The 25,637-nt window shown below is 36.8% G+C and overlaps 2 protein-coding genes and 2 pseudogenes across 5 annotated transcripts; all 4 read left to right on the forward strand.

Annotated features, from left to right (window-relative positions):
• The first annotated feature begins 793 nt into the window (after positions 1–793).
• Positions 794–11,096, forward strand: LOC108981580 (receptor-like cytoplasmic kinase 176). 4 transcript variants are annotated; one of them, XM_035683142.1, is made up of 7 exons: positions 794–1,015; positions 1,550–1,608; positions 1,925–2,191; positions 2,338–2,473; positions 2,603–2,745; positions 2,838–2,961; positions 10,458–11,096. In XM_035683142.1, exons 1-7 carry the CDS (start codon positions 964–966, stop codon positions 10,868–10,870), a joined length of 1,194 nt encoding a protein of 397 aa, XP_035539035.1. In that variant the 5' UTR covers positions 794–963; the 3' UTR covers positions 10,871–11,096. The 4 variants fall into 4 exon arrangements, with proteins under 4 accessions (XP_035539035.1, XP_035539034.1, XP_035539036.1 ...); XM_035683141.1 differs by having other exon boundaries at positions 795–1,015; positions 1,550–1,681; positions 1,866–2,191; XM_035683143.1 differs by lacking the exon at positions 10,458–11,096 and adding an exon at positions 3,106–3,260 and having other exon boundaries at positions 795–1,015; positions 1,550–1,681; positions 1,866–2,191.
• Positions 11,097–11,916: 820 nt separating this feature from the next.
• On the forward strand, positions 11,917–14,533 carry LOC108981575 (transcription initiation factor TFIID subunit 11-like). Its single transcript, XM_035683145.1, has 5 exons — positions 11,917–11,985; positions 12,299–12,595; positions 13,017–13,104; positions 13,600–13,699; positions 14,118–14,533. Exons 2-5 carry the CDS (start codon positions 12,330–12,332, stop codon positions 14,240–14,242), a joined length of 579 nt encoding a protein of 192 aa, XP_035539038.1. The 5' UTR covers positions 11,917–11,985; positions 12,299–12,329; the 3' UTR covers positions 14,243–14,533.
• A 2,332-nt stretch (positions 14,534–16,865) lies between these two features.
• Positions 16,866–22,190, forward strand: LOC108981572 (annotated as a pseudogene).
• On the forward strand, positions 20,741–20,866 carry LOC118344087 (annotated as a pseudogene).
• Positions 22,191–25,637: the final 3,447 nt, after the last annotated feature.

Genomic DNA, 25,637 nt, shown 5'->3' on the forward strand with positions numbered 1-25,637 from the left:
TAAACCTCACGCAAAAGCATTTGCTTTCACACTCGAATGCCGATTTGTCTCATGGGTTTGCTTGGTTTGACTTCTCCTGCTATGGCCTGCTAGGTTGGATTTATATGGTATACGTACGATACTGAATATTGTAACATGACCAGATTGTGTCTAAAGTTAGAGCACTCCCAATAAATTTTTAATTTTATTTTTTAAAATATATCATTAAAATATATTTTTTTAATTTTATATATTAATTTTTATAATATATCATCTATTAATTTATCTATTTTTTTCTATATCATTTAAATTTTTTTTATATTTTTTAAATATTTTATTTCTACTAATGAATTTACAATATCTATATATTTTTTTATATTTACAATTTGTTTTTATATATAATGTAAAATAATTCAATCTTATATACGCAAAATAAAAATATATAAGCTAAATAAAAATTAAAAATAAAATCAAAATATGAAAAAATTAGTTTAAAAATATTTTCAAGATATTTTTTAGAAGAAAATAAAATATATATGTTTTAAATAATGAATAATAAAAAAAATTTACTTACATAATAAAAATTAAAGTAAAAGAAAATAAGAGAATAAATGAAATATTAATAATAAAATTTCTTTATAGGATAAACAGTATCTATTACATTTAGCAAGTTACAGTAATTAATTATATTTTATAATTCTTTTTATATAATCGAACTCGTTTTTAGAACAATTCTTTAAATAATTTATATTTTTTATATAATACAAAAGCGAGTGTTCTAATAAAATATCTTGACAGTTTTTTGTAAATAATTGTATCTCTCTTTTCACACTTGAATATCTGGCTTCACTTCAGGAGCCCGGTCCGCTCGCCTTCCCTGCTTCAAGCTTTTTGCACTTGGTTTTCGATTTCTGAACTCAGAAGCACTTGCAGTGTCTCTAGCGGAGAGGAGAGATAGAGAGAGAGAGTGAAGCTTCTGAATTCATGGGTTCGTGCTGTAGTGTTAGAATCAAAGCTGAGAGCCCTCTTCACAACGGTATCATTGCAGTTTCAGTATTTCTCTTATCTAGCTAATTCTTTCACCTTTTCTTTTGGGTCTTGGAGCTGCTAAGAAATTATGGATTTTCTGTGGACTTTTTAATGATATAATTCTACCTTTTGGATTGCTGAAATATGCAATTCAGCACCACTTGCCTGTTTTCTCTCTGTTTTTTTGGATTGATTCTCTGTCGGCTCCTGCATCTGGGTTTTTAGAAACAAAGATATTTTGCTGATAAAGGAAATTATAAGTTTCATCAGCTTGTGGTCCAAACTATATATTTGGCTTGGTTCTAGATTTCTATGTAATTCTCTTGCTGGCCAAACTGTATATTTGTCTTGATTCAGGTGAACTTACAATTCTTGGAAACCAAATGAATGTTTAGCCGAAACCAACAGAGGCTGCAGCTTTTCTGTACCGTGTCTATTTGAAGAGATCATTTTTTTTTTTGTTGCCAGTTTGTGAGAAGAGCGTTCACTTCTGTGTTGGAATTGTTTATATTTACTAGTTATTTGGCATTGACCTATGTAGGTGTAAACTCAACTTGTGGTAATAAAGATGGGAATGATTTGAGCAGTTCAAGCAGGAAGGTCCCATCTGTCTCGGTGCCTCAAACTCCTTGGACGGACTTGCTGGCCAAACTGTATATTTGTCTTGATTCAGGTGAACTTACAATTCTTGGAAACCAAATGAATGTTTAGCCGCAACCAACAGAGGCTGCAGCTTTTCTGTACCGTGTCTATTTGAAGAGATCATTTTTTTTTTTGTTGCCAGTTTGTGAGAAGAGCGTTCACTTCTGTGTTGGAATTGTTTATATTTACTAGTTATTTGGCATTGACCTATGTAGGTGTAAACTCAACTTGTGGTAATAAAGATGGGAATGATTTGAGCAGTTCAAGCAGGAAGCTCCCATCTGTCTCGGTGCCTCAAACTCCTCGGACAGAGGGTGAGATCATACAGTCCTCCAATTTGAAAAGCTTCTCCTTTAATGAACTCAAAACAGCCACCAGGAATTTCCGTCCTGATAGTGTGCTGGGTGAAGGTGGTTTCGGTTGTGTCTTTAAAGGATGGATCGATGAGGATTCATTTGCAGCTGCGAAGCCTGGGACTGGCATGATTATTGCCGTAAAGAGGCTTAACCAAGAAGGAATTCAGGGCCACAAGGAATGGCTGGTGAGTTTTATTTATACCCTTCTTCGGCTTCTTTGGCATGCAATGGTTAAACACTTCTTTAGGTAGCTTTTGCAAATAGATGGCATTGCACATTATATCTTCAAGAGTTACGATTGATTAATTTCGTGGAGCCTCTTGAACTATAGGCAGAAATCAACTACCTGGGGCAGCTGCATCATCCAAATCTGGTGAAATTGATAGGTTACTGCTTAGAAGATGACCATCGGCTTCTAGTGTATGAATTTATGGCCCGGGGCAGCTTGGAGAATCATCTATTTAGGAGTGAGTAATTATTATTATTATTATTTTTTTGCATTATTTACTTTTCGAGCTTTTAATGCACTTCATTGCTTAGAACCTTAAACATCTATGTTAACATTATGATCAAGAATCTTAAGCATCTTGGAACAGGGGCTTCTTATGTTCAACCTCTTTCTTGGAACCACCGTATGAAGATTGCACTTGGTGCTGCTAAGGGTATAGCATTTCTTCACAGTGACAGCGTAAAAGTGATATATCGAGATGTTAAAACTTCTAACATCCTGCTAGATAGTGTACGTTCAGCATTTTCAACTGTTATAGTTTTATGGCTTCTGTAGGAGTTCAGTCGAACATGCTCTCACCCACTTTTCATTGCAAATGGCAGAACTATGATGTCAAACTATCAGATTTTGGGTTGGCCAAGGATGGGCCTGAAAATGACAGAAGCCATGTCTCTACTAGGGTCATGGGGACCTATGGGTATGCAGCACCCGAGTATATGATCACAGGTACCTTAAAGTTTACAACTTTGTTTACCTTCACCTATTGTCTAAAAGCCTGAACTATTGCCATAAGTTTTACACGTTGTCCTCCAATATCTGTGCCAGATACACTTACTTCTCGTTTGTTTCTTGTTTCCTCACCGGAGCCAGGCAATTAATTCACATAGGCTAAGACTCTCTTTACTAAAAGGGAAAGACAGGTCCCGACCCCCAACCCAACTATCTGCAAATTTTTGTAACTAGCCATTTACCGGCAGCTGCATTAATTTGTTTCTTTATAGACATGCTTCTAATGCGAAAACTTGGAATAAGAGTAAAATAAATTACTTTTTCATCAAGCTTCTGTCTTTTCAAGGAACTTTGACGATTTTAATGTTAGACTTAAATAAAATTCTCTAATGCGGAACAACACTTTAGAAATGAGAATTAAAGGGTTTAATGCCAAGAAATCTTACCTCCAGCCATTGATGCAATTCACTGTATTTGTTTCGGTTTTCACTGTGTTTGGCTCTTCCAAACTCTTCTCTACTCTATTTAGATGGTGTATTACCGAAGGGAATTAAGTGAGTGAGTTTGGGGACCAAACACATGTATTTATAGCCGAAATTCCCATCAAATTTCGGATTTACGTGTCCCACGTGATCCTATTTTCATGGGATCAATTTAAATTGAATGGAGGAGTGTTTGACCACTTAAAGGACTCTTAAGATGATAGACTCCCACTCACAAACGTCTTCATGAGAAAGAATCGGTCAACATTCTCCCACTTGGTCAACACTCCTGATCTTAAACCCATCAATAATCTTCATTTAAGTAATAAATACATGAATCATGGCGATAGGTCCTCTAATGACGAGTATTACCTTCCATGTATTACTATGTATTCATTCTTTACAATTTATGTGGGAACAATTTCTTAATGAATAAACCCTATGTTTATTCTTGGTCCAATACAGATAAATTTTCTCAAAAATAAATTAAGGTGCACATTAATATGAGAAAAGAACATCAAAATGATTAAGAATTTCATTAAAAATAACATTGTTCATACAATGAAAAACTACATAATGGAACCAAGTCCCATATTCACTATATGATCCTTGAATTTCAACGGTGGCATGCCCTTAGTCAAAGGATCAGCGATCATTAGTTCAGTGCTTACGTGCTCAATGACCACTTTATTTTCTTTAACACGTTCCCTTATGGCTAAATATTTAATGTCGATGTGTTTACTCCGACTCCCACTTTTGTTATTCTTAGCCATAAAAACAGCAGCTGAATTGTCGCAATACATTCTCAATGGCCTAGAGATTGAATCCATAATTCTAAGCCCAGAAATGAAACTCTTAAGCCATACACCATGTGAAGTAGCCTCAAAACAAGAGACGAACTCGGCTTCCATAGTAGAAGTGGCAGTCAAAGTCTGCTTGGCACTCCTCCATGATATAGCTCCACCGGCCATCAAAAATATGTATCCTGATGTTGATTTGCGTGAATCAACACAGCCAGCAAAGTCAGAATCTGAGTAGCCAATTACTTCCAGATTGTCCGTTCGTCTATACATAAGCATGTATTCTTTGGTCCCTTGAAGGTACCTCATTACTTTCTTTGCAGCTCTCCAGTGGTCTAAACCTGGATTACTCTGATATCGTCCTAACATTCCCACAGCAAATGCAATGTCAGGTCTTGTACAGACCTGAGCATACATTAGGCTTCCGACAGCAGAAGCATATGGAATGTTCTTCATTTGTTCTCTTTCAAGGTCATTCTTTGGGCATTGATTCAAATTGAACCTATCACCCTGCACAATGGGAGCTACACTTGGTGAACAATCATTCATCCGATATCTCTCCAAAAATTTATTAATATAGGTTTCCTGAGACAGACCCAAGATGCCTCGAAATCTGTCTCTATGGATCTTAATGCCAATGACATAAGATGCCTCACCCATATCCTTCATATCAAAATTTTTAGAGGAATTGTTTCACTTCATGCAGCAAACCCTTATCATTGGTTGCTAGCAAAATATCATCTACATATAAAACAAGAAAACATATTTTACTCCCACTGACCTTCTGGTATATACATTGATCCATAACGTTTTCTACAAAACCGAATGAAGAAATTACATTATGGAATTTCAAATACCATTGGCGAGATGCTTGTTTTAAACCGTATATGGATTTCTTGAGCTTGCAAACCAATTGCTCACCATCACTAGAGGGGAATCCTTCAGGCTGTTTCATGTAAACCTCCTCCTCTAGATCTCCATTGAGAAATGCTGTTTTCACATCCATTTGTTGCAATTCAAAGTCAAAATGGGCTACTAATGCCAAAATAACACGCAAGGAATCTTTCTTAGATACGGGAGAGAAAGTCTCCGTGTAATCGATTCCTTCTTTCTGAGTGAATCCCTTAGCAACGAGTCTTGCCTTGTATCTCTCAATGTTGCCTAATGAGTCTCTTTTGGTTTTAAAGACCCATTTACATCCAATGGCTTTTACACCATTAGGCAACTCAACAAGATCCCAGACTTCGTTACTCTTCATGGAATTCAACTCTTCCTTCATGGCATTGTACCATAATTCTGATTCTTTGCAACTCATGGCTTGTGAAAATAACTCGGGATCATTTTCGGCTCCAATGTTATAGTCAGATTCTTGCAGATACACAACATAATCACTAGGAATTGCTGATTTTCTTGCTCTAACAGATCTTCTTAATGTTGCACCATCATCTTCCTGAGAAGTAGTATGTGGTTCAACTGGTTGTTCAAAAGTTGTTGGCAACTCTTGAACTACCTGATCTACTAGAGTGTCGTCAGCAACTTGTGGAACATCAATGATTGGTAGTTCAACACCAGTTGGTACTTGAGGGGTGTTGTAAACAATAACCAATCTATCACTTGAAGTGGAAGGTTGAGATTCTGAATGATCATTCTCAGGAACTATGTTCCTGGTTTGATCGCTCCCACTGATCAAGTCATTCTCAAGAAACTTTGCATTTCTTGATTCCACAATCCTAGTACTGTGAGATGGACAATAAAATCTATAACTTTTAGACCTTTCAGCATATCCAATGAAATACCCACTAATGGTCCTTGGGTCTAGTTTCTTCTCTTGTGGATTATAAATTCTCACCTCAGACGGGCATCCCCAAACGCGCATATGTCGCAAACTCGGTTTCCAACCTTTCCATAATTCAAATGGCGTTTTAGAAACAGCCTTGGTTGGAACTCGGTTTAATATATACACAGCCGTCTTAAGTGTTTCAGCCCACAATGATTTAGGAAGATTGGAGCTGTTAAGCATACTCCGCACCATGTCCAATAATGTTCGGTTTCTTCTTTCTGCTACACCATTCTGGTCCGGTGAACCAGGCATGGTGTATTGGGCAACAATCCCATGCTCTTGAAGAAACTTTGCAAATGGCCCAGGTGCTTGTCCATTCTCAGTGTATCTACCATAATATTCTCCACCTCTATCTGATCTCACGATTTTAATTTGTTTACCGCATTGTTTCTCTACTTCAGCCTTAAAGATTTTAAAGGCATCTAATGCTTCATTCTTGTTATGAAGCATGTAGAGATACATATATCGTGAGTAATCATCTATAAAAGAGATGAAGTATTTCTGACCATATGAGTCCATGTCTGGACTACATATATCAGTATGTATGATCTCTAATATGTCTGAACTTCTATTGGCACCTTTCTTTGACTTGTTGGTCTGCTTTCCCTTTATGCAGTCCACACAAGTCTCAAAATCAGTAAAATCCAGAGTATTAAGTACCCCTTCATTTACTAATCTTTTAATCCTATCTATGGAGATATGGCCTAATCTCCGGTGCCATAATTTAGAGGAATCCTCATTAATAACACATCTTTTAGTGCCAGTGTGAACATGCATTGAATCATAAGTGGTATTGTTTTGTAAATTAATGCAGTAAAGACCATCAGACAAAGTACCATTCCCAACACAATCAGATTTATAAAATAAACTGAATGATGAATTTGAAAAATTAAAGGAATATTCAAAAGGTACTAGTCTTGAAACTGAAATCAAGTTTCTAGAAAAACTTGGAACATAAAAGGTCTTCTCCAACTTTAAAACAAAACCACTAGATAAAATTAAATAGCAAGTTCCAACAGCTTCCACATGCGAGCCCATCTTGTTTCCTGATAAGATGCTTCGCTCACTTCCCACTAGCTTCCTTAGGTTTTGCAAACCCTGCAAGGAATTCGAAATGTGGATTGTTGATCCAGAATCAATCCACCATGTGTTAATATTGACATTAACCATATTAGATTCATAACAAACAAGTGAGGTCGAATTACCTTTGTCTGCAAGCCATTTCTGGAATTTGGCGCATTCCTTCTTCATGTGTCCATTCTTTTTACAGAAGAAACACTTGGAATCTTTCTTAATACCACATTGGGGAGGTATTTTGCCTTTTCCCTTCAGTTTGGCTTGATATTTGCCCTTTCCATGCGTTGCCAGCATTGCATTTTCACCCTGTTCCATCATCAGTCTCCCTTCCTCTTGAACACACATGGTCATGAGTTCATTAATTGATCATTTATCCTTATGTGTGTTGTAAGAGATTTTGAAGGGTCCATATTGATGCGGGAGTGTGTTCAGGATGTAGTGCACTAGGAAGGACTCCGACATTTCAACCTCGAGTTTCTTCAATTGAGCCACATTGTCCCTCATTTGCATGATGTGCTCACGCATACCTTTCACACTGGTGAGTCTTAGGGATGAGAACTTCATAATTAGGGTGTTTGCTAGAGCCTTGTCTGAAGTGACAAATTGTTCATCAATGGCTTTTAGCAAGTCTCGGACCTTTTCATGCTGATCGACAGAACCATGAATACCAGCTGATATTCTTGTCTTAATGAACATTATGCTTAGGCGATTAGATCGCTCCCATCGCTCATAAAGTGCGATGTCTGCTGCATTACTGGTATCAGTTACAGCTGGTGGTTTGTCTTTCCTAATAGCATAATCTATGTCCATCCACCCTAGATGAAGAAGAATTCTCTCCTTCCAGACCTTATAGTTATCTCCCTTAAGTTCAGGGATATCATAACGAATATCAGATAAATTTGTAGGTTGTGAAACTGCATATAGATTACATGTTTATGTTAAAATTGAGGCCTAAATAAATATTCATGTTTTACCAATGTAAATCATGCCTAAAAATTGAATCTAAGGACATAAAATTGCCTATGGGCTAAATTTTAATACCAGTAGATCCAATTAATCTATATGATAGAATTTTATCAATATTATTACTTAATTCATAATTCTAAAGGGTATATTATGAATTTCATGTGTATTCTATCTTAGACTTTTATGATAAAACTATCAAATTATTTACTTCATTCATAATTCCTGTGGGTAATTTATGAATAACTTGATATTTTATCCTAATTAATAATATAAATATAATAAAAATTCCTGTGGGATAAAATTTATTATATTTATGTATAATTAATTACAATTAATGTCTAATATTCCTTATGTGATCCTAATCAATCATTATAATTTTACTTAATTAAAGATGCTGTGGCTATTCTCTAATTAACATAAAACTATATGGATCACTAGACATTTAAATTGCATAAGACTAGCTTAATATTATGAATTACATAATTTTAACTAATACTCACATGTTATAACTATGCACAAAAGATTCATAATATATAAGCATAAATATTGCACAATCTAGATTATAATATTATGCATAACATTTAATCTCATGCTCTAAACTATATACTCATCAAAAATTGCATGTAAAAAGTAAAAAAAAATTAATCAATTCATGCAAACTAAATATGAGCATAATAAACAAATATTCTCATTGCATATAATTAAAAATAAAAAATTATAAGCACAATGGTCCTTAGATCCAAAAACCCACTATTCAAGCCATTTAAAAAGGGAAAAAAATTTTTTTTTTTTCCTGCACCAAGTAAACGACAGGTCGCTTTTTCAAGAAGGAAAAAACGACGTGTCGTTTTGCCCATTTCTTAAAACACAGACAGCCTCTAAACGACATGTCGTTTTACTGAAACTCAAAACGACATGTCGTTTACCTTCAGGCTTGATAAACGACTACCGAATAAAACGACATGTCGTTTTCATCAATTGAAAAACGACGTGTCGTTTTTGTCATTACACTTGAACGGCCTCCGAAGTAAAACGACATGTCGTTTTCATTAAATTGAAAACGACGTGTCGTTTAGTAGTATACGGGAGTAGAGAACCTAATGCTAAATGACATGTCATTTTCATCAAAGTTGAAAACGACCTGTCGTTTAGCAGAACCGAATGAAACATAAGCTGCTGAAAACGACATGTCGTTTTCAGCAAGCCTGAAAACGACATGTCGTTTGCGTCGTCTTCAACCTCCAGACGCAGCGCGATTTTCGCGTTTTACAGTGTTTTTTCACGTCAAAAAACATGTTTTTAATCCCATAAAGCTTAGAAAAAATATTTCTTTATGATTTCTAAACTTCTTTCAAATTAAAAACGTCCAAAAATCAAAACCAAAAAAAAAATAATCAATTCATGCAAACTAAATATGAGCATAATAAACAAATATTATCATTGCATATAATTAAAAATAAAAAATTATAAACACAATGGTCCTTACTTTATGATTTCTAAACTTCTTTCAAATTAAAAACGTCCAAAAATCAAAACCCAAAAAAAAATTTTCAATTCACGGCCAAAAACAGAGGAACTCGGGTTTTTGAATTTAAACATCAAGACAGAAGATTTTAATTCTCTGATACCAACTGTTAGACTTAAATAAAATTCTCTAATGCGGAATAACACTTTAGAAATGAGAATTAAAGGGTTTAATGCCAAGAAATCTTACCTCCAGCCATTGATGCAATTCACTGTATTTGTTTCGGTTTTCACTGTGTTTGGCTCTTCCAAACTCTTCTCTACTCTATTTAGATGGTGTATTACCGAAGGGAATAAGTGAGTGAGTTTGGGGACCAAACACATGTATTTATAGCCGAAATTTCCATCAAATTTCGGGTTTACGTGTCCCACGTGATCCTATTTTCATGGGATCAATTTAAATTGAATGGAGGAGTGTTTGACCACTTAAAGAACTCTTAAGATGATAGACTCCCACTCACAAACGTCTTCATGAGAAATAATCGGTCAACAATTAATTGAGTAGTAGCTGTGGCATTAGAGGAAGTTGTACTGAAAACAATATATTCTCCAAAGGTTATTCTGTTTTGCGATCTCAAGTCCAATTTGGGTACCATTAGATCCCAATTTTCTCATTCTAGCTCTACGTTAATGCTTTTCAACTAAATTCCTCCATTAATCTCTCTACATGGGGTTGCAAACTTATCTGTTTATCTGGTACCTGCAGCATGGGCTATAGAGCTCTTGATGAATGCTGCAGTTTACTGCACACTTCTTCTATATTGGGATGGAATCTGATACTCCGTTCATTCTCTTCTTATGTAGGTCATTTAACCGCCAAAAGTGACGTATACAGTTATGGGGTTGTTCTCCTAGAAATGTTATCCGGCAAACGAGCAATTGACAAGAACAGGCCAAATCGAGAACACAATTTAGTGAATTGGGCCAAGCCTTACCTTTCCAGCAAACGAAAAGTTATTGAAGTTCTGGATGCTCGTATTGAAGGCCAGTATCCATTGGCTGCAGCACTGAAAGCAGCCAACCTTGCAAATCAATGCTTATCGTTAGATCCCAAGTTCAGGCCAAGCATGAATGCGGTGGTAAGAATATTAGAGCAACTTCAGGACTCTGAGGACATTGGGCGCTCACAAAATGAACACCTCCAGATTTCTACTCGAAATTCAGCAAGCAACGGTCCCAAACCTAGCGGGATAAGTGCCAATGGGAGCTTGCATTAATGAGAAAATGGCTTCCTATCCCCAGCCATTTGCTTCTCATTTTCATATATAAAACAAGGAAAAGCGCTTTACTGTTTTCTTTATTCAATCAAAGATAACAAGAATAAACGGATGTTGATTGGATAAACATCATTTTATGTGATGGAGTATGTATTACCACCGTTGATTACTGTACAGTTCTTGCATGTTTTGTGAATGATTATAGAGAATCTTGATAACTTTATCATGTGCTACTTCTCCCATTTTATCTATTTACTGTATTTCTACAACAAATGATGTGGTGTGATCTTTTAGGACCAAATGGGAGGCTGTAGAGATTATTCACATGTTATTTACTTATTTATTTTTGTTGAAAGAACATACTTAGAATGTTGATTTGGCTTTTGCTTCATTCGCTTTAATCAATCATTCAAACAATTACCTATAAAAAGGAAGGAATCAATTCAAAATAAATTGGATTATCGTAGTTGAATGGTTTTTTCTTTTTTTCCCAGAACAATGCCCATCTAACGGACTCGACTTGAGCACCGATGAACAGGAATAGCATAACTCCTTTCTAGTTTCTTTTATAAAGCCCAGGTTTTGTTCTGATTCGATAGTGGTTTGGGTTTGGGTTTGACAAATCATCAAACACTATCATGGGCCGAACTTGTTTTTACGAACCATAAAAAATAACAATGTAGAAAGCTTCGGCCCAATACACATCTCTAACTACCAGTTCCGGCTATTTTCGCTTGGAAAGGCCATCCCGCTCCAAACTTCCAAGGCGCTTCACATAACGGCCCCCCTATATATTCTGATACACCGTCGCACCGCACCAGTCGTTCGCCTTAGCTGCGTTACGTACGAGACCCAACCTCTCTCTCTCTCTCTCTCGGTAATGCTTTTATTTTCTTAAAAACCACGCGTTTTCTATCCTCCGTTCTTGTTAAATTTGTTTAGTTTGTGCATTTAAGACCTCTATATCGTCAAAGAGACTGGAGGTTGGATCATATGGCTTTAATTGGAAGCATGGAATTGTTTGGCTCCATGGAATTATAATACACGATTCCGCATGAGAGGAAGCCTTCAATACATACCCAATTCCCATCTCCACCTTTTTTGCCAAACATCATGTAACTCTGTTGGGTTGTTTATACTCTGTATTTTCAAATGTGTATTAGAGATTTTGAACTCTCAGATTGGTCTTCCTTTGAAAAGAATGGAAAAAAAAAAAAAAAAAAAAACTATAAGTTATTAACTTGTCTACCTTCTTAGTTTACTTAAGTATCATAGAGTTCGATTATGATAAGTAGTTGGTGCTAGATTTTTGTATGTGACAACGACATGCTTGTTGAAATTATTGATTGAATTTAGAGAAAAGAGAAAACCTTGTTAATTGTTTGATAGTTAGACTTTGCTATCATCATTGATCGATTGAGTTATCAGTGCAGAAGCAGAGAGAGGACTGAAAAAATCCATGGACCCGTTTGAAGTGGCATTTGAGGACGTAGAAGATTTTCTGCCTGATTCCCCCACTACTGGCCCTGGTCATATTGACAACGAGAACCAATTTCTCACTCCTAGTAACCCATTAACATCCCCAGCCCCGACAATTTCAATTGGGACTAATGCATCCACAGGCTACAATGAAGATGAGGATGAGGAGGAAGAGGAGGATAATGTGGACCTTAACATTAGAAACATTGCACTTCGAGATGACCCTGATAAAACAGCCAAGACACGGTAAGTATAAGATTACTCGATTTGTTTTTCAATCAGCGTTGGATTTAGGACTTCCAGCTTTGTGGGGTCATGATTTTTTTTTTTCAACAAATTAAACAAATCCTAAATGAATGGCTCCCTTGGTCTATTTCTTATCCCCTGCAGATATTTGTGGGAATGAATCATATACCGTGGTTGAAGAAATAGTAAAAACAACGTGTCACTAATTAATTGCTAGTTAAACATTCTATTGAATTGTAGCTTTTTCTTTGTCATTTTTCAAATGTTGTGATCGTAGATGTAGAACTAGAACCAATTCAATGCAAATTAAATTCAATATATGGTTTATTTTTATGACAAAACTGATATGCACGTCTTCGTTTTGCATATATATGGAAAATTGCAACGTTGCTCTACAATGTTGGAACTGTATTCTTTTCAGGGCTATCCTGTCACAGTTCACAGGGGAACAGATGGAAAGATTCGAGTTCTATAGGAGATCTCGTTTTAAAAAATCTGAAATGAGAAAGGTATGCCTTTTCTGTATCTTTTATGCATTTCTCCTCTTTTTTCCCATGTATAGTTTGCTCTTTTTTAAAGGCCTCGTCAGGTTATAACTTATGTTATCAACCACCCCAGTTATTTTTTTTTCACTTGCTTCAGTTGTTTACCCCGCTTTTGTGATCTGAGTGGTGTTTATATTGAGGATCCAGCGACCTAAAATGAAACAGACCCTTTGTACTGAACATTATCGATGTCTATATTTCATGCCTGTTTAAGGAGAAAAAGAAAATCTAGAACCTTATAGGCTTGCATTTACATTAAGCAGAGGTGTTTCCTGGGCTTAATTTCTGTTAATCCAGAGAAAATAGGTTGGAAAATGACCCTTTAGACTTGTTCACCTCTTATTAGTCGTATCTTCATGCAGCCTTCTTGAGGGACAGCTCAAAACCTGTTGGCGATTAATCTATGAAATTGTAATTTGCCCAAATTTCTTGTTTGTTTCTTTCATATGGTGAGCGCAGATGTTACTGACCATCACTGGAATGCGGACAGTTTCTGAGCCAATGGTAGTTGCAGTTTCAGCCACTGCAAAAATGTTTGTTGGTGACATTGTTGAGACTGGTATGCGTCCTTTATGCAATTTCAAAACTTATGTTTACATGTATTTTCCAAAATAACTAGTGACCGTGATCCCCTTTGGCAGCGGTGATCCCCAATTCTTCCTGTGAGATTTTCAATTATTCATTTCTTTTTACAAGTATGCTATTTTCAGTATCTTGCCTCACTGTCTTGATATCTTCCACTAACGCAATGTTAAAAATGGAAAGAAAAGAAAAAGGATATGTTTTTGACCAGCTGAATAGGAAAAAGAATGACTGAACTAGATATGATTATAGCAGTTTGATGCTTTCTCTATCACAATCCCCAGGATTGCATCTAAACCTAGTGCATATCTTAGTCCTGGATAATTGTATTTTCGGATTCTTGAAATTAGCTCGTTATTCTGTGTATCTTCTATTGATGCATTTCAGCTTTGCAGCTAGAACTGTTATGACCGAGAGGAAGGAATCCGGTCCTATTCGGCCTTGCCACATCAGAGAAGCATATAGAAGACTGAAGCTTGAAGGCAAAGTACCAAGGAGATCGGTGCCGAGGCTCTTCTAGGTTATGGGGCGAGACATGCATCCTTTCTTCCTAGAATTGCTAACATGTATTTGACTCAGTCTGGTAGATCAAGGTGTGGATTGCATCCATAGACCACATTTATGCTCGATCCATTTTATGCCAAACTGGAGGGCAGGACCATATCACATTTAAAAAATTAGCGTAATCTGCATAAAGTTGTAGGATTCGGCCTTTTCTTGTATACAGCAGTTTCTTGGTTCAATGGAACTTACTTTTGTGAATGAAATTTGGAGTAAAGTGAAGCCAAACTTGCACCAAATACACAACGTACGAATCTGGCTCCATAGTCTAGAATGAGTATGCCCCAACAATTTATTTTTAATTGGATTGTTCTACTCATTATTCATACACCATACACCTGCTAAGGAAATAAAAAATAAAAGCATGTGTGTACTGTAGAGTTTGAGAAAGATAGAAACATAAATGAGGCATCTCAATTTTACTCGTCTTTTAAAAATGAAAATTTCTACTTGGCAGTTCTACATCACGCATCTACTTTATTTTATTTTTTTTGGCTGAGTAGAGTAACCCTTAAAAATTTAGAATTTGGATAAAATTTGTAAAACTTGACGACCTCCTTAAAAAGATAAAAAAGTATAATTACTTTTAGAATGTTACTAATTATAGAGTTCACGGTAAGATTTTCAATTATTTTACTTGGTCCGAAAAAAAGTTATAGAAGAAACTCTTTATAAAGAAAGAAATTAGATGGAAAGAAAAGAAGAGGCAAACCGCTGTATAAGTCAAGGAGTAATGTTAGGTATAAGTCTCAAATAGATAAGTTTCAAACAAGTCGTTAATAAAAAAAAAATAGGTCTTATGAATGTAACTTGTCCGGTTTTGGAGATATTTTAGAACTGACCCAATATATATCGATTTTGAAAATTTAAGAATCGATACGGATCGATTTATTACTGAAATTTTGATTTGGTCCGGTTCAGTTTTCTGATTTACCATTTACATGTGTAACACTATATAAGTTTAATATTATAATTTTTTAATACTAAACTTAATTGTGAGAATTTAGTATTTATTATCAACAATTATTAATTCATTAATGTTCAATTATATTACTAGTATAAGTAGTGCTAACTTATTAGTGAGATTAATAAATTTGAATAATAAAATTAAAATAGTCTAATTAAAGTCTAATTATACTAGTATATTAATTTTATGTTAAGATTAATAGACTTGAATAATAGGATTAGAATTTCATGTTATATAATTAAAAGTTTAGCATATAATATATATAATAATATAAAAAATTATATATAATATAAAAAACTAAATATATATATATATCGTTCCGGTTTGGTTTAAACTGATTTTCAAAATATCAAAACTAGTATCGCACCGGTTTCTATTTTTAAAAATTGGTACCACATTGGACCGGTTATAAAACGGACCGTTGGATTCGGTTTGGTCCGATTCAACTGGTTTTCTGGTTTTTTCTTACACCCCTAGGTCCTATTAATATAAAAATAATTTTTTTATAATTTTTTTTAAGTAAGATCTATTTTTTTTTTTTTACAAAAACTTATTTATTTAAGACTTGTACAAATCATTTCTCCAAGTCAAAACTGTTTTTAGGTTGTAATCAATCAAGATCAGGTCGGCTAGCACGGTTTAAACTTGCTCATGAAACCCTATTTGCTACAATAATTGATGTAGAATCACAAGCTACATGCCACAACAAAGAAGTCCTAAGTGTAATTTTCTCGTAAAATGCTTAATACAGTCACCAGTGACTTGGTAGTGGTTTTATGTTATAACGTCTAGATGTGTAATTTAAGTGTTAGAAGTTATGTAGGTTGTTTATTGAGTGTAATGTAATAGTTGGAGACTCTTTTTGTGACATTTTTCATCTTATGATTGTGCCATGACAGACACTAAAGTGGCTCTAAAATAGTGGTTTTGAGTGGAGGAAATGGTTTTGGGCATTCAAAACTGTACAGAAACTTATTGCACATTCTTGTTCTATATAATTGTCTTATTACCTCCACTGAATATGACCCAAAAAATTGCATATTGTGAATCATTCTCAGCATGCAGATATTGAGATATTAGGATCTTTACCACCCAATGAAGCTAATGATACTGACCATACAAAACCAACTCCAACATAAATAAATGTGGTACATATCTGCTTTGACCAAAACAAACCATACCCAACATAAATAAATGTTGTACATATATGTTTTGATCATACAAAACCACAAGACTCTTAACATAAATAATAACAAGTCACAAATTTTACAATTAAACATAAATAAACTCGCTCATATCAATTAATACGGTTGTGATCATATCAGTCTTCCGTCTTCGGTTCAGTTTTTGGGTAGCACTCTGAAACCTTGAAGGATTAACAATCTTCTTGGCAACCAAGCTGCAATCCAGATTTGTTTTTTGTTTTGCCTTGGCATGCTATTTGGAATCAAATTGTGGGGTTCTCATTGACTATTATAGCATAAAATTCACAATATAATTCAATATTGTGCCCTTTCTTTTTGAATTTTTCTGGTTTAGAAACTTCTTTTAGCAAGTAAAAATTGCAGACTTTATATATTAGGATCAAGTAATGATTGTGATATTAGGCAGCATCATGAGGAGGTATAGTCCACCATACTATAGTCCTCCTAGGAAGGGATATGGCGGCCGAGGGAGAAGCCCTCCCAGAAGGGGATATGGTGGTGGCTCGGGCAATGGTAGGCGAAAGGAACAGAACCACGGAAGCCTTTTGGTTTGCAATATTCCACTGGATTGTGGGTAATGTTTCCACTTACCAAGGTTGTCGCAGGGCTTGTGGTTCAATGTAGCCATAGGAGGGATTTTTTGGAGGTAGAAGATCACTCCTTTGCGGCTGTTGATTTGTCAAAACAAGTACTTTATTTCTATTTACAGACCAGAATAAATTCGGGTTCCATTTGAGAGATTCGGACTAGTTAGGGATGTGTATATCCCCAAGAACTACTACTTGGGGTGAGCTTTTACCTTTAGAGAATTGAAAAGGTCGCGTAACATTCCTGCTAATTCTTTGATTCATTATGGCAATCGATTGTTGGGGGAAATAATTTTATCAAAGTATTAGGTGTCGTGGTCTGTTCACTTGGAGTTGGGAACAAGCTTCAAGCATAATTAATTTGTATTCAGCCAAGTTTTTAGCTTTATAGACCTATTTGTTTTAAATTAGTTTACACTAGATTTTTCATGACAAACTAACACATTCAACTTTACAATATATGTCGGTTATAGTTATAACATGCAGCTGTAGCTCTTCTTTGTGTCATTGTCCTACACTAGCTGATCAACTTAGTTTGAATTTTTTTAAATGTTTAAGTGGTCATTGAAACTGTCAAAAAGCCATCTTAGCTGTTGACTTGCCTAAATGAGACAAGCCAAAGCTTGTGGCTCAAGGTTGGTGTGTTGAATATACTACTTGACAAAAAGCATGGATTTGATAAACACGAGTTCTTTTGACATTATGGAAATTGGGCGTTTCTATTTCATGTGGCTATTCTTTGCAAGCGCATTCATTGGATGGACAAGTTATGTCTAGTTGTACTCTCTCACTTTACTTTCTTTTATTTTCTTTGCACTTTAGATAATGTACAGAAGTTGGGGATGCAAAAGTTGTTTATTGAGTTACATTATATGCTATTTATGATAGTTTTATCTTTCCTTTTTATAGTGAATTAAATTTTGAACTGGTTTGTCAGGAGGTATATTGGTTTGAATTTTGAAGTTAAAACAAGCCCAAGCCCCACTTTTGAAGACCTATTGTTTATCATTGAAACATCTTGGTCTCCAAGACTGTTGAGTAATGAAGAATGTTCCTTTATGAAGAGAAATTATATAATTACACATTCAATAGAAGGTTGATGAGGTGGAAGATTTATTCTTGACCAATTGAAGAGTACTTGAAGGGATTTTTAAGTTTGTGGGAACGTTGATTTCAAGTGCATCCTATAATTACAAGAATGTGGAGAATTTTCAAGTCACTTGCCTATTTTGAAGTTGACTTTCATACTTGCCCTTAAAGAAAAGGACAGCACTAAGCTTGGATTATAGCTTCTTTAAGTAAATTCAGCATGCACTTATCTGGAACTGCTTTGGAGGTAATATTTAAATGTATAAATCAGTGCTCTCGTACAATCAGTGTTTGCTCAGATTGTATAATACCTGAAAGGTATACCAAATAATGACATTGTGGGGGTATCATACTGTGCTAATTTTGACAAGTCAGTGCTCTCATGCAATCAGTGTTTGCTCAGGTTTAATCTTAACGTCAAATGAAGCTCTGCTCTGTCTTCTTTCTAGGCAACCTCGAGGATTTGCATTTGTGCAGTTTGTGGATCCTTATGAGGCCTCAGAGGCTCAATATCACATGAATGAGAAAATTTTTGCTGGGAGAGAGATGTCTATGGTTGTTGTTGCTGAAACAAGGAAAAGGCCAGAAGAGATATGTCATAGGGCTAGGGTTAGGTAGTTTTCTCCCAACTCTCTTCCCTACGTCTGGGACTTATGTTTAACACACATATATATTTTATTTATTTAGACGTTCCTCTAATATGTTGTACTTTTTGCAGAGGACCTTCGGGCTATGGGGGACGACAGTCATCTTATTATGGTATGTTGTTTCTTACAATTTGCATTCTTGCTTTTCAGAATTTCTGTAATCCGTAAAACTCTCATTGCTATATAACAGAACTTATCAAAAACAAATTGCTCATATATCATTGAAGGTATAGCCCCATTGTTTTTCGCATCTTGCAGTCAAGAATTATCTACCCTTTTATTCTACTCTTTGGAATACCCTTGAGATTCTTGTTGCATTTCTAATGGCTATTCCAATAAGATTCCTGAAAATTTGGGGTTGTTTGGATTGTTAGTTAAGCAGCTTGGTCTGAAATGATTAATTTTGTTTTACATTAAAAACTGTTGTTTCCTTCTCCTATCTTTTTCATGTGAAGTAACCGTAATGAATTTCATTGAAAGCATAGACATCAAGTCTTTTCCATGTTTAGATTTCAGTTGAACTGTGTGTGGGCTTTCTATTTGTTTGAGTAGGTCAATTTGTGATCAATCCTGAACTTCTGGAAGATTGGTGAATTTAGGTCCTCTGTTAAGCTCAAGCTCGTGTTCGGAAGTTGAAGACTCGGCCCTTAAAATCTCATACCTTAAAAAATTCCTGGAAAAGACTTGATATCTATGCTTTCAACCAAACACCTATTTCCCTACTATTTTTTTTTTTCATGGAAGACCAATAAGTTTGACGCCATATTTCATATATTTTCATCTTTGAATTTAGTTTTTAGCAACTGAAACGCTTTGAGGTGAGAACCATTTTCCTGTTGTTAAGACATTCCTTTCTAGCAATTAGGATGTCACTTCTTCAAGTCTACTAAATTTTCTTTTGGTAAGTAAGTAGATGCTTGGTGTAGTAACAATGTTCTACAAGATCTGTTTCCTACTATTTTCTTGATTGCAAGTGCCAAATATGCCACAGTGGCGAAGGTTATGGAAGTCTCAAGCAGGAGCATTCACTGGAACATCAATTTCAACCGAGAGGCACATGATTGGGAGATGGAGAGTTTTGTAGATTTTTAGTCTCTTGTATTCTTGTCGTCCAAATATCCAGCATGAAGATGATTTGTGGTGGAGTCCTGCAGGGAAAGAGGTGTTCACTATTCATTCATTCTATAAGGTCCTCACACAAGTTCCTGAGATACAGTTTCCTTGGAGAAGGCTTTGGCGTCATAAGGCTCCTCCCAAAACTTCTTTGTGTGGACATTGTCTTTGGGCAAGATTCTCACCACGGATAATCTGAGAAAGATGAGGATAATCATTGCAGATTGGTGTTACATGTGTAAAAGTGGGGGTGAGTCGGTTAATCATTTACTTTTACACTGTGAGGTAGCCAGGACTCTTTGGGTGAGGTATTTAAAAGAATGGACTTAGTGTGGATTATGCCGGAAACTATTTTGGATGTATTGGCTTGCTGGACCTCAATTCGAGGTGTGAGACAGATCATAGCGGTTTGGAAGATGATCTCTATATATATTATGTGGTGCTTATGGCAGGAGCGCAATGAGAGGACTTTCGAAGACAAAGAGAGATCTTTGGCAGAGCTAAAACTGTTATTTTTTAGGACTCTTCGTACTTGGGTCATTGCTGTGGACTTTAATGGCATGGACCTTCATGATTTCTCAATTTCTAATGCTCCTACATAATTAGGGCATTTCTAACTTTGTAATTGACAGTTGTTGGATTAATAAATACTTGTTTTACTTATAAAAAAAAAGTAAGTAGATGTCTACCAAAAACTTCAGCGCTTCCATTCTTCTACCCAGCCAACTGAATGTAAGGTTAGGTAACAGGTTAACGAGTGGGCTTATAGGATTCCATAACTCTGTCTGATAATCGCTCATATTTTGGACCCCTTTTTCTTCCTTTTTGATTTTTTAAATCAAAGCCTCTGTTCAGAAAGGGAGACAATTCATGTCTCCTACATTGAGAAGAATGGCAAGGTATAGCAAAATCAATGGCCGAGATATCGTTTCAGGTGTCATCTTTCTATTGACAATTCGATTGTTGTTACTAATCATAGAAAACTTCTTCAAGATGCCTACTAGCTCAGCTGCTATTGTTTGCTGAGGGTGGCAGTTTCCCATTAAAGGTTGAAGTGAAGAATCTTGAAGTTATATGATTTTTTCAACTCAGTGTCATCATTAGAGCTTTGGATTTTTTTGTTTTTATAATGATTACATTATTCCTGTTTAAAATAATCTTCTTTTGAATCTGATATCTCAGAACATTCTCGGTCTCGTTCACTATCCCGTTCACGCTCCCCTCGCCATCCGTCAGGTTCTAAAAATCGATACCACTCAAGGTAACTTGCAAGTTTACTAACTGCCCAAATCTCTATTACAGTGGTCACTTTTGCAGGTTAATACGTTTGTGGATTATATTCAAATCATCAGGTCATACTCACATGCACCAAGACGAAGGGGGGACTATTCAGTTTCCCCGAGTAGAAGGCAATTAGCAGACCACCCTCGATCACCAGGAGGTCCTCGAAGAGAGCAAAATGCTGATCACGACAGGTCTTACTCTCCAGGTTATGCTAATGCTGCTGATCAAAATGAAAACTGCAACGGGCATCGCAAGTAAGTTGTATCTCTGTCAACTGTTTCAAATTTTTACCCATCCAGTGCTTGATAAAATAGAAGTCATGTTCTTTGAATTGCTTTGTGGTCATGAAGTGATTGTTTCTCTAGCACAAGTGAGAGAGTGAATCCTCGTAATCAATTTGGAAGTTATGATCGCTATGGTGTCTGTTGCCGCATGGTTACTACAGTTGAAATTCTTATGTTACAGAACTTATCCACTGAAAAGAGAGTTACAGAGGAAGTGCTGTGCATGTTTTTATAAATATATATATATATATATATATAGATTTGGCTTGAAAGGGTTTCTGGTTACTTGTAAGTACGTTTAGTTCTGGTTGTCCTGCATAAGGGTGCTCTCTCTCTCTCTCTCTCTCTCTCTCTCTTTCCCTCTCCCTCTCTCTCTCTTGGTCCACGTTTGTGGTGGAATGGAGTTGTCCCGGTGGCTTTTACTGCATCCAAGGCATGAAGTATTGAGGAAACCTCCAAGAAAGATGAATAATCTTTAAATAATCCGTATCGAGTAGAATTTTAAATTTCTGGCAACTGGCACTCTGTCAAATATATATAGACTAGAGAGAGAGAGAGACAGAGAGAACTTTATAAATAAAAAATATATTGATAATTATATATGAACATTTATTTCCGATTGTATGTTATGCTGTAGGAAATCAACATTCGAGGTTGAGGAAGCAAGAGGTCACTGGAAGTCATCGAGAGGTAGAGCCTCGAGATCGCCCTCTAGATCCAGGTCTAGATGAAGAAAAGACAAATGAATTTTGATTTCATCTTCAGGCTTTGTGTGCAACCGTGGGAACGAACAAGTCAAAATATTAAATTTCGTGTTGCATGTTAGAACCCATAGATCCTCTGATGGTTTGATTTCATCTGTATAAAAAGGCTCGACCTTGATACTCCAATCTTAGAGATATGTTCATGATGATTTCCGATCCTTTATTGTTTCGAGTGTCTTGCAGTTTAATTGCATCTCTCGACCTAAATTATACAAAGATGATCTCAATTGGTGCATAAAAACAAACTCAAAATCGTACTGCAATTAAGGATTGCGTATGAGGAGAGAGAAAACGCTCTGAGAAAATTCAAAATAGACCGTTGACGAAGAAGTAAATTTTTGAGGAGAGAGAAACTCGAACGCCGATCCTCCACGGCGAGTGGCCTCTCACCGCCGGCACAGACTGAGTCGCCGGACCCAGGCGACCTCGCCGAGGGTCTTCCGACTCGGTTTGGCTCAGGTTTGCCATCAGTGGGGAGATGGCCAGCGAGTTCGCCTCTCCTCGACGGAACTGACGGCTGCTGACCGTGTGAGCGGCTCATGGCGGACGTCGAAGTGGTGGCAGGCCGCCGAACGTTTGCTGATGTCTCCGCAGCACCTCAACCGCTGCCTGAAGTGGAGATTATGCCCAGACCACCGAAAATCATAGAAGGTGAGATTTGTTTTATTTTTTCTGCAGAGGAAACAGAGGCTACTGCAAGACCATTTCGTTTTTCTATTGTCTTAAAATTCCTCCGTCAAAGACCTTCACTTGATTCTATAAGATCTTTTATTCGTAATCGATGGGGATTATCCTGTTGTCCTGTGGTCTCGGCGATGCAAAGTCCAAGAAATGTTTTCATCAGAATGTCGAAAGAAGAAGATTTCAACAAAGCACTGTCCGGAGAATCTTGTGAGATCAATGGTGTCTGCTATAGGCCATTTGCATGGTCCCCAGATTACACAGAGGAATACGAGTCACCTTGCGTGCCTGTTTGGGTCTTTTTGCCTGGACTTCCCCCTCATTTTTACCATGCTTCGGTATTGAAAATGATTACGGCGCCGATTGGAAAGTTCATTCGGAGAGACAATCTGACTACATGCGCTACTAGAACTGATGGAGCAAGGATTTGTTTAGAGGTCGATGCCTCCCGAGATCCAATCACTCACTTCTGGCTTGGATGTCCAGGGCTGCCTCACAGTAGGAGATAAGAGGTGGTCTATGAAACACTACATGCTTACTGCTGCAACTGTCATCAACAGGGCCATAATTCTAAAACATGCCGCAATGGTAAAGATCATACCAGGAAAGGGACTGGGAACCAAGTTTGGATCAAGAAAGGATCTTCAACAGAATCCAAGACAGAATTAGAAGCTAGGAAAAATCAGGCAGAGAAGAATGAAGCATGAGGGTCTTCGAAGAAGGAGAATAATACAGACAAGGAAACAGGGCCCAACTAGTTCTCCAGGTGAAGGGAATCGAACAAGAAGAAGTGCAGCATGCCACCCACGACCTAAATGAAGTAGAAGAAGACGAAGAATGCACAGAGCCTAAAGGGTCGAGCAGCGTAAATAACCAGGAGCCTAGTGGAACAATAAGGCCCAATATGGCTACAGGTAACGGACAGGACAACACCAGTATTGTGGCTCAGCTGAATGATGATAAACCAGAGATGTTTCCTGCCCCCTCCACGCAATCAATTGAAGAGCTAGTTGTTGCGGACACAGGGAAAGTTTTATTTCAGCAAGAGAGCTTGCAAATCATTAAATCTATTTATCCCCTACCAGATCCACAAGAGATTAGCACAGAAGACATGAATCCGGTTGTGAACAGAGTAATTGGTTTGGGTGAAGAATGGGAGAATCCTCTGATAAGTCTAAAGAGGAAATCGAAGAAGAAAAAGGCAAGGTCCCTTGCAGTCAGTGTTAATGAGAAGTTTATGGTTGAAGATGAAGAGGAAAGAATGAATGAGTTACTCTTTTCCCATTCAGACCATGAGAGTGAGAGGGACAAAATAAAGTATGACATGCGTAAGGAATACTGTACAGATTCTGAGGGCTCCAACAATCCGAGGAAAACAGGCCAGAAAAGGGGCGCTACCAGGGTGGTAATTCGTCCTTCCAAATTTAAATTATGATCAGTCCTATTATTTTTTGGAATATTAGGGGAGCAGGCACTTCTTATAGGAGGTTGAGGAAGATTATTAAACAATTTAGTCCTAATATCATAGCTTTGGCTGAGCCCTTTTTGTTAGAGGATAGAATACAGTCCTTCTTAGGAAGATTCAGCTGCAATTATTTTGTCACAAATGAGGTGCATGGTGGTAAAATTTGGTTGATGTGGAACTCATTGGTCTCGATACAATGGGTGGCAGGGTCTAATCAATTTATTACTGTGAAAGTAGAGGAGATTGGTCATAGTTTTCTCCTATCTATTATATATGCAAAGTGCAACCGTAATGAAAGAAGAGAACTTTGGGCGGATTTGGAGAATATGGGGACTGTTGGTATTCCATGGGTTCTCTGTGGGGACTTTAATATCATTAAGGATGACTCAGAAAGAAGAGGTGGTCGTCCTCGTCCTTTTGTAGCCATGGAAGAGTTCAACCAGTGTATTCATACCTGTGGTCTGATAGAGATGTGCTCAAAAGGCCCGAATATGACCTGGTGTAATGGACAAGGTGGACAAGCGCGCAGCTGGGCCAGGTTAGACAGATGTTTTATTGATACTAATTTCCTTAATCTTTTCTCTAATGCTTATTACCAGGTATTGGCGCGCTCTACTTCGGATCATTCCCCTTTGGCTATTCAGATGGGGGAGAATTCATTCAGGTATGGTCCTAGTCTCTTCCGCTTTCAATATATGTGGACTGATCACTTAGATTTTTATAGTTTTGTGGAGGGGGTGTGGAAACGTGAGGGCCTAGGTCATGGATTAATCAACATGTCCTCTAAATTACAAAGGGTTAAGGTGGCTTTAAAGGAGTGGAATAAAAGTGTCTTTGGTAATACTAACGTCATAATCAAAGGTCTAGAGGATCGTATTGAAAATTTGGAAAGCCGTCTTCAAGTTTCTTTTAATGCCGAGGACGATGTTGACCTCATAGCAACCAAGCTGGAACTTGTAACATGGCTGGGTAGAGAGGATACTAGACTTGCTCATATGGCCAAGAAAAACTGGCTGAAAGATGGGGACCAGAACTCTAAATTCTTTCATGCTTACCTAAAGGCCAAATTGCATAAAAGAGTTCAAGAGATGAGTATGCCTGATGGTAGGGTCTTACAGTCCCCTCTCGACATTCATAAAGCCGCTGTTGTTCATTTCCAGGAATTTATGGGTCAAAGTAGTCCCCGTGCTCTCCCAAATTTGAGTGACCTGATATCTCCCATTATTACTAATGAGGATAGCTTGACCATTGGTATAGACCCTTCCATA

This window comes from Juglans regia, chromosome 12, assembly GCF_001411555.2.
Source record: "Juglans regia cultivar Chandler chromosome 12, Walnut 2.0, whole genome shotgun sequence".
NCBI classification, from domain to species: Eukaryota; Viridiplantae; Streptophyta; class Magnoliopsida; order Fagales; family Juglandaceae; genus Juglans; species Juglans regia.

Excerpts from the sequence above, each read along its gene's own strand:
- LOC108981580 (XM_035683141.1), top strand. The coding sequence starts at position 964 with ATGGGTTCGTGCTGTAGTGTTAGAATCAAAGCTGAGAGCCCTCTTCAC. Across the intron at positions 1,016-1,549 it reads TGAGAGCCCTCTTCACAACG|GTGTAAACTCAACTTGTGGT; the intron begins GTATCATTGCAG and ends TGACCTATGTAG. Across the intron at positions 2,192-2,337 it reads AGGGCCACAAGGAATGGCTG|GCAGAAATCAACTACCTGGG; the intron begins GTGAGTTTTATT and ends CTTGAACTATAG.
- LOC108981575 (XM_035683145.1), top strand. The coding sequence starts at position 12,330 with ATGGACCCGTTTGAAGTGGCATTTGAGGACGTAGAAGATTTTCTGCCT. Across the intron at positions 12,596-13,016 it reads GATAAAACAGCCAAGACACG|GGCTATCCTGTCACAGTTCA; the intron begins GTAAGTATAAGA and ends TATTCTTTTCAG. Across the intron at positions 13,700-14,117 it reads TGGTGACATTGTTGAGACTG|CTAGAACTGTTATGACCGAG; the intron begins GTATGCGTCCTT and ends TCAGCTTTGCAG.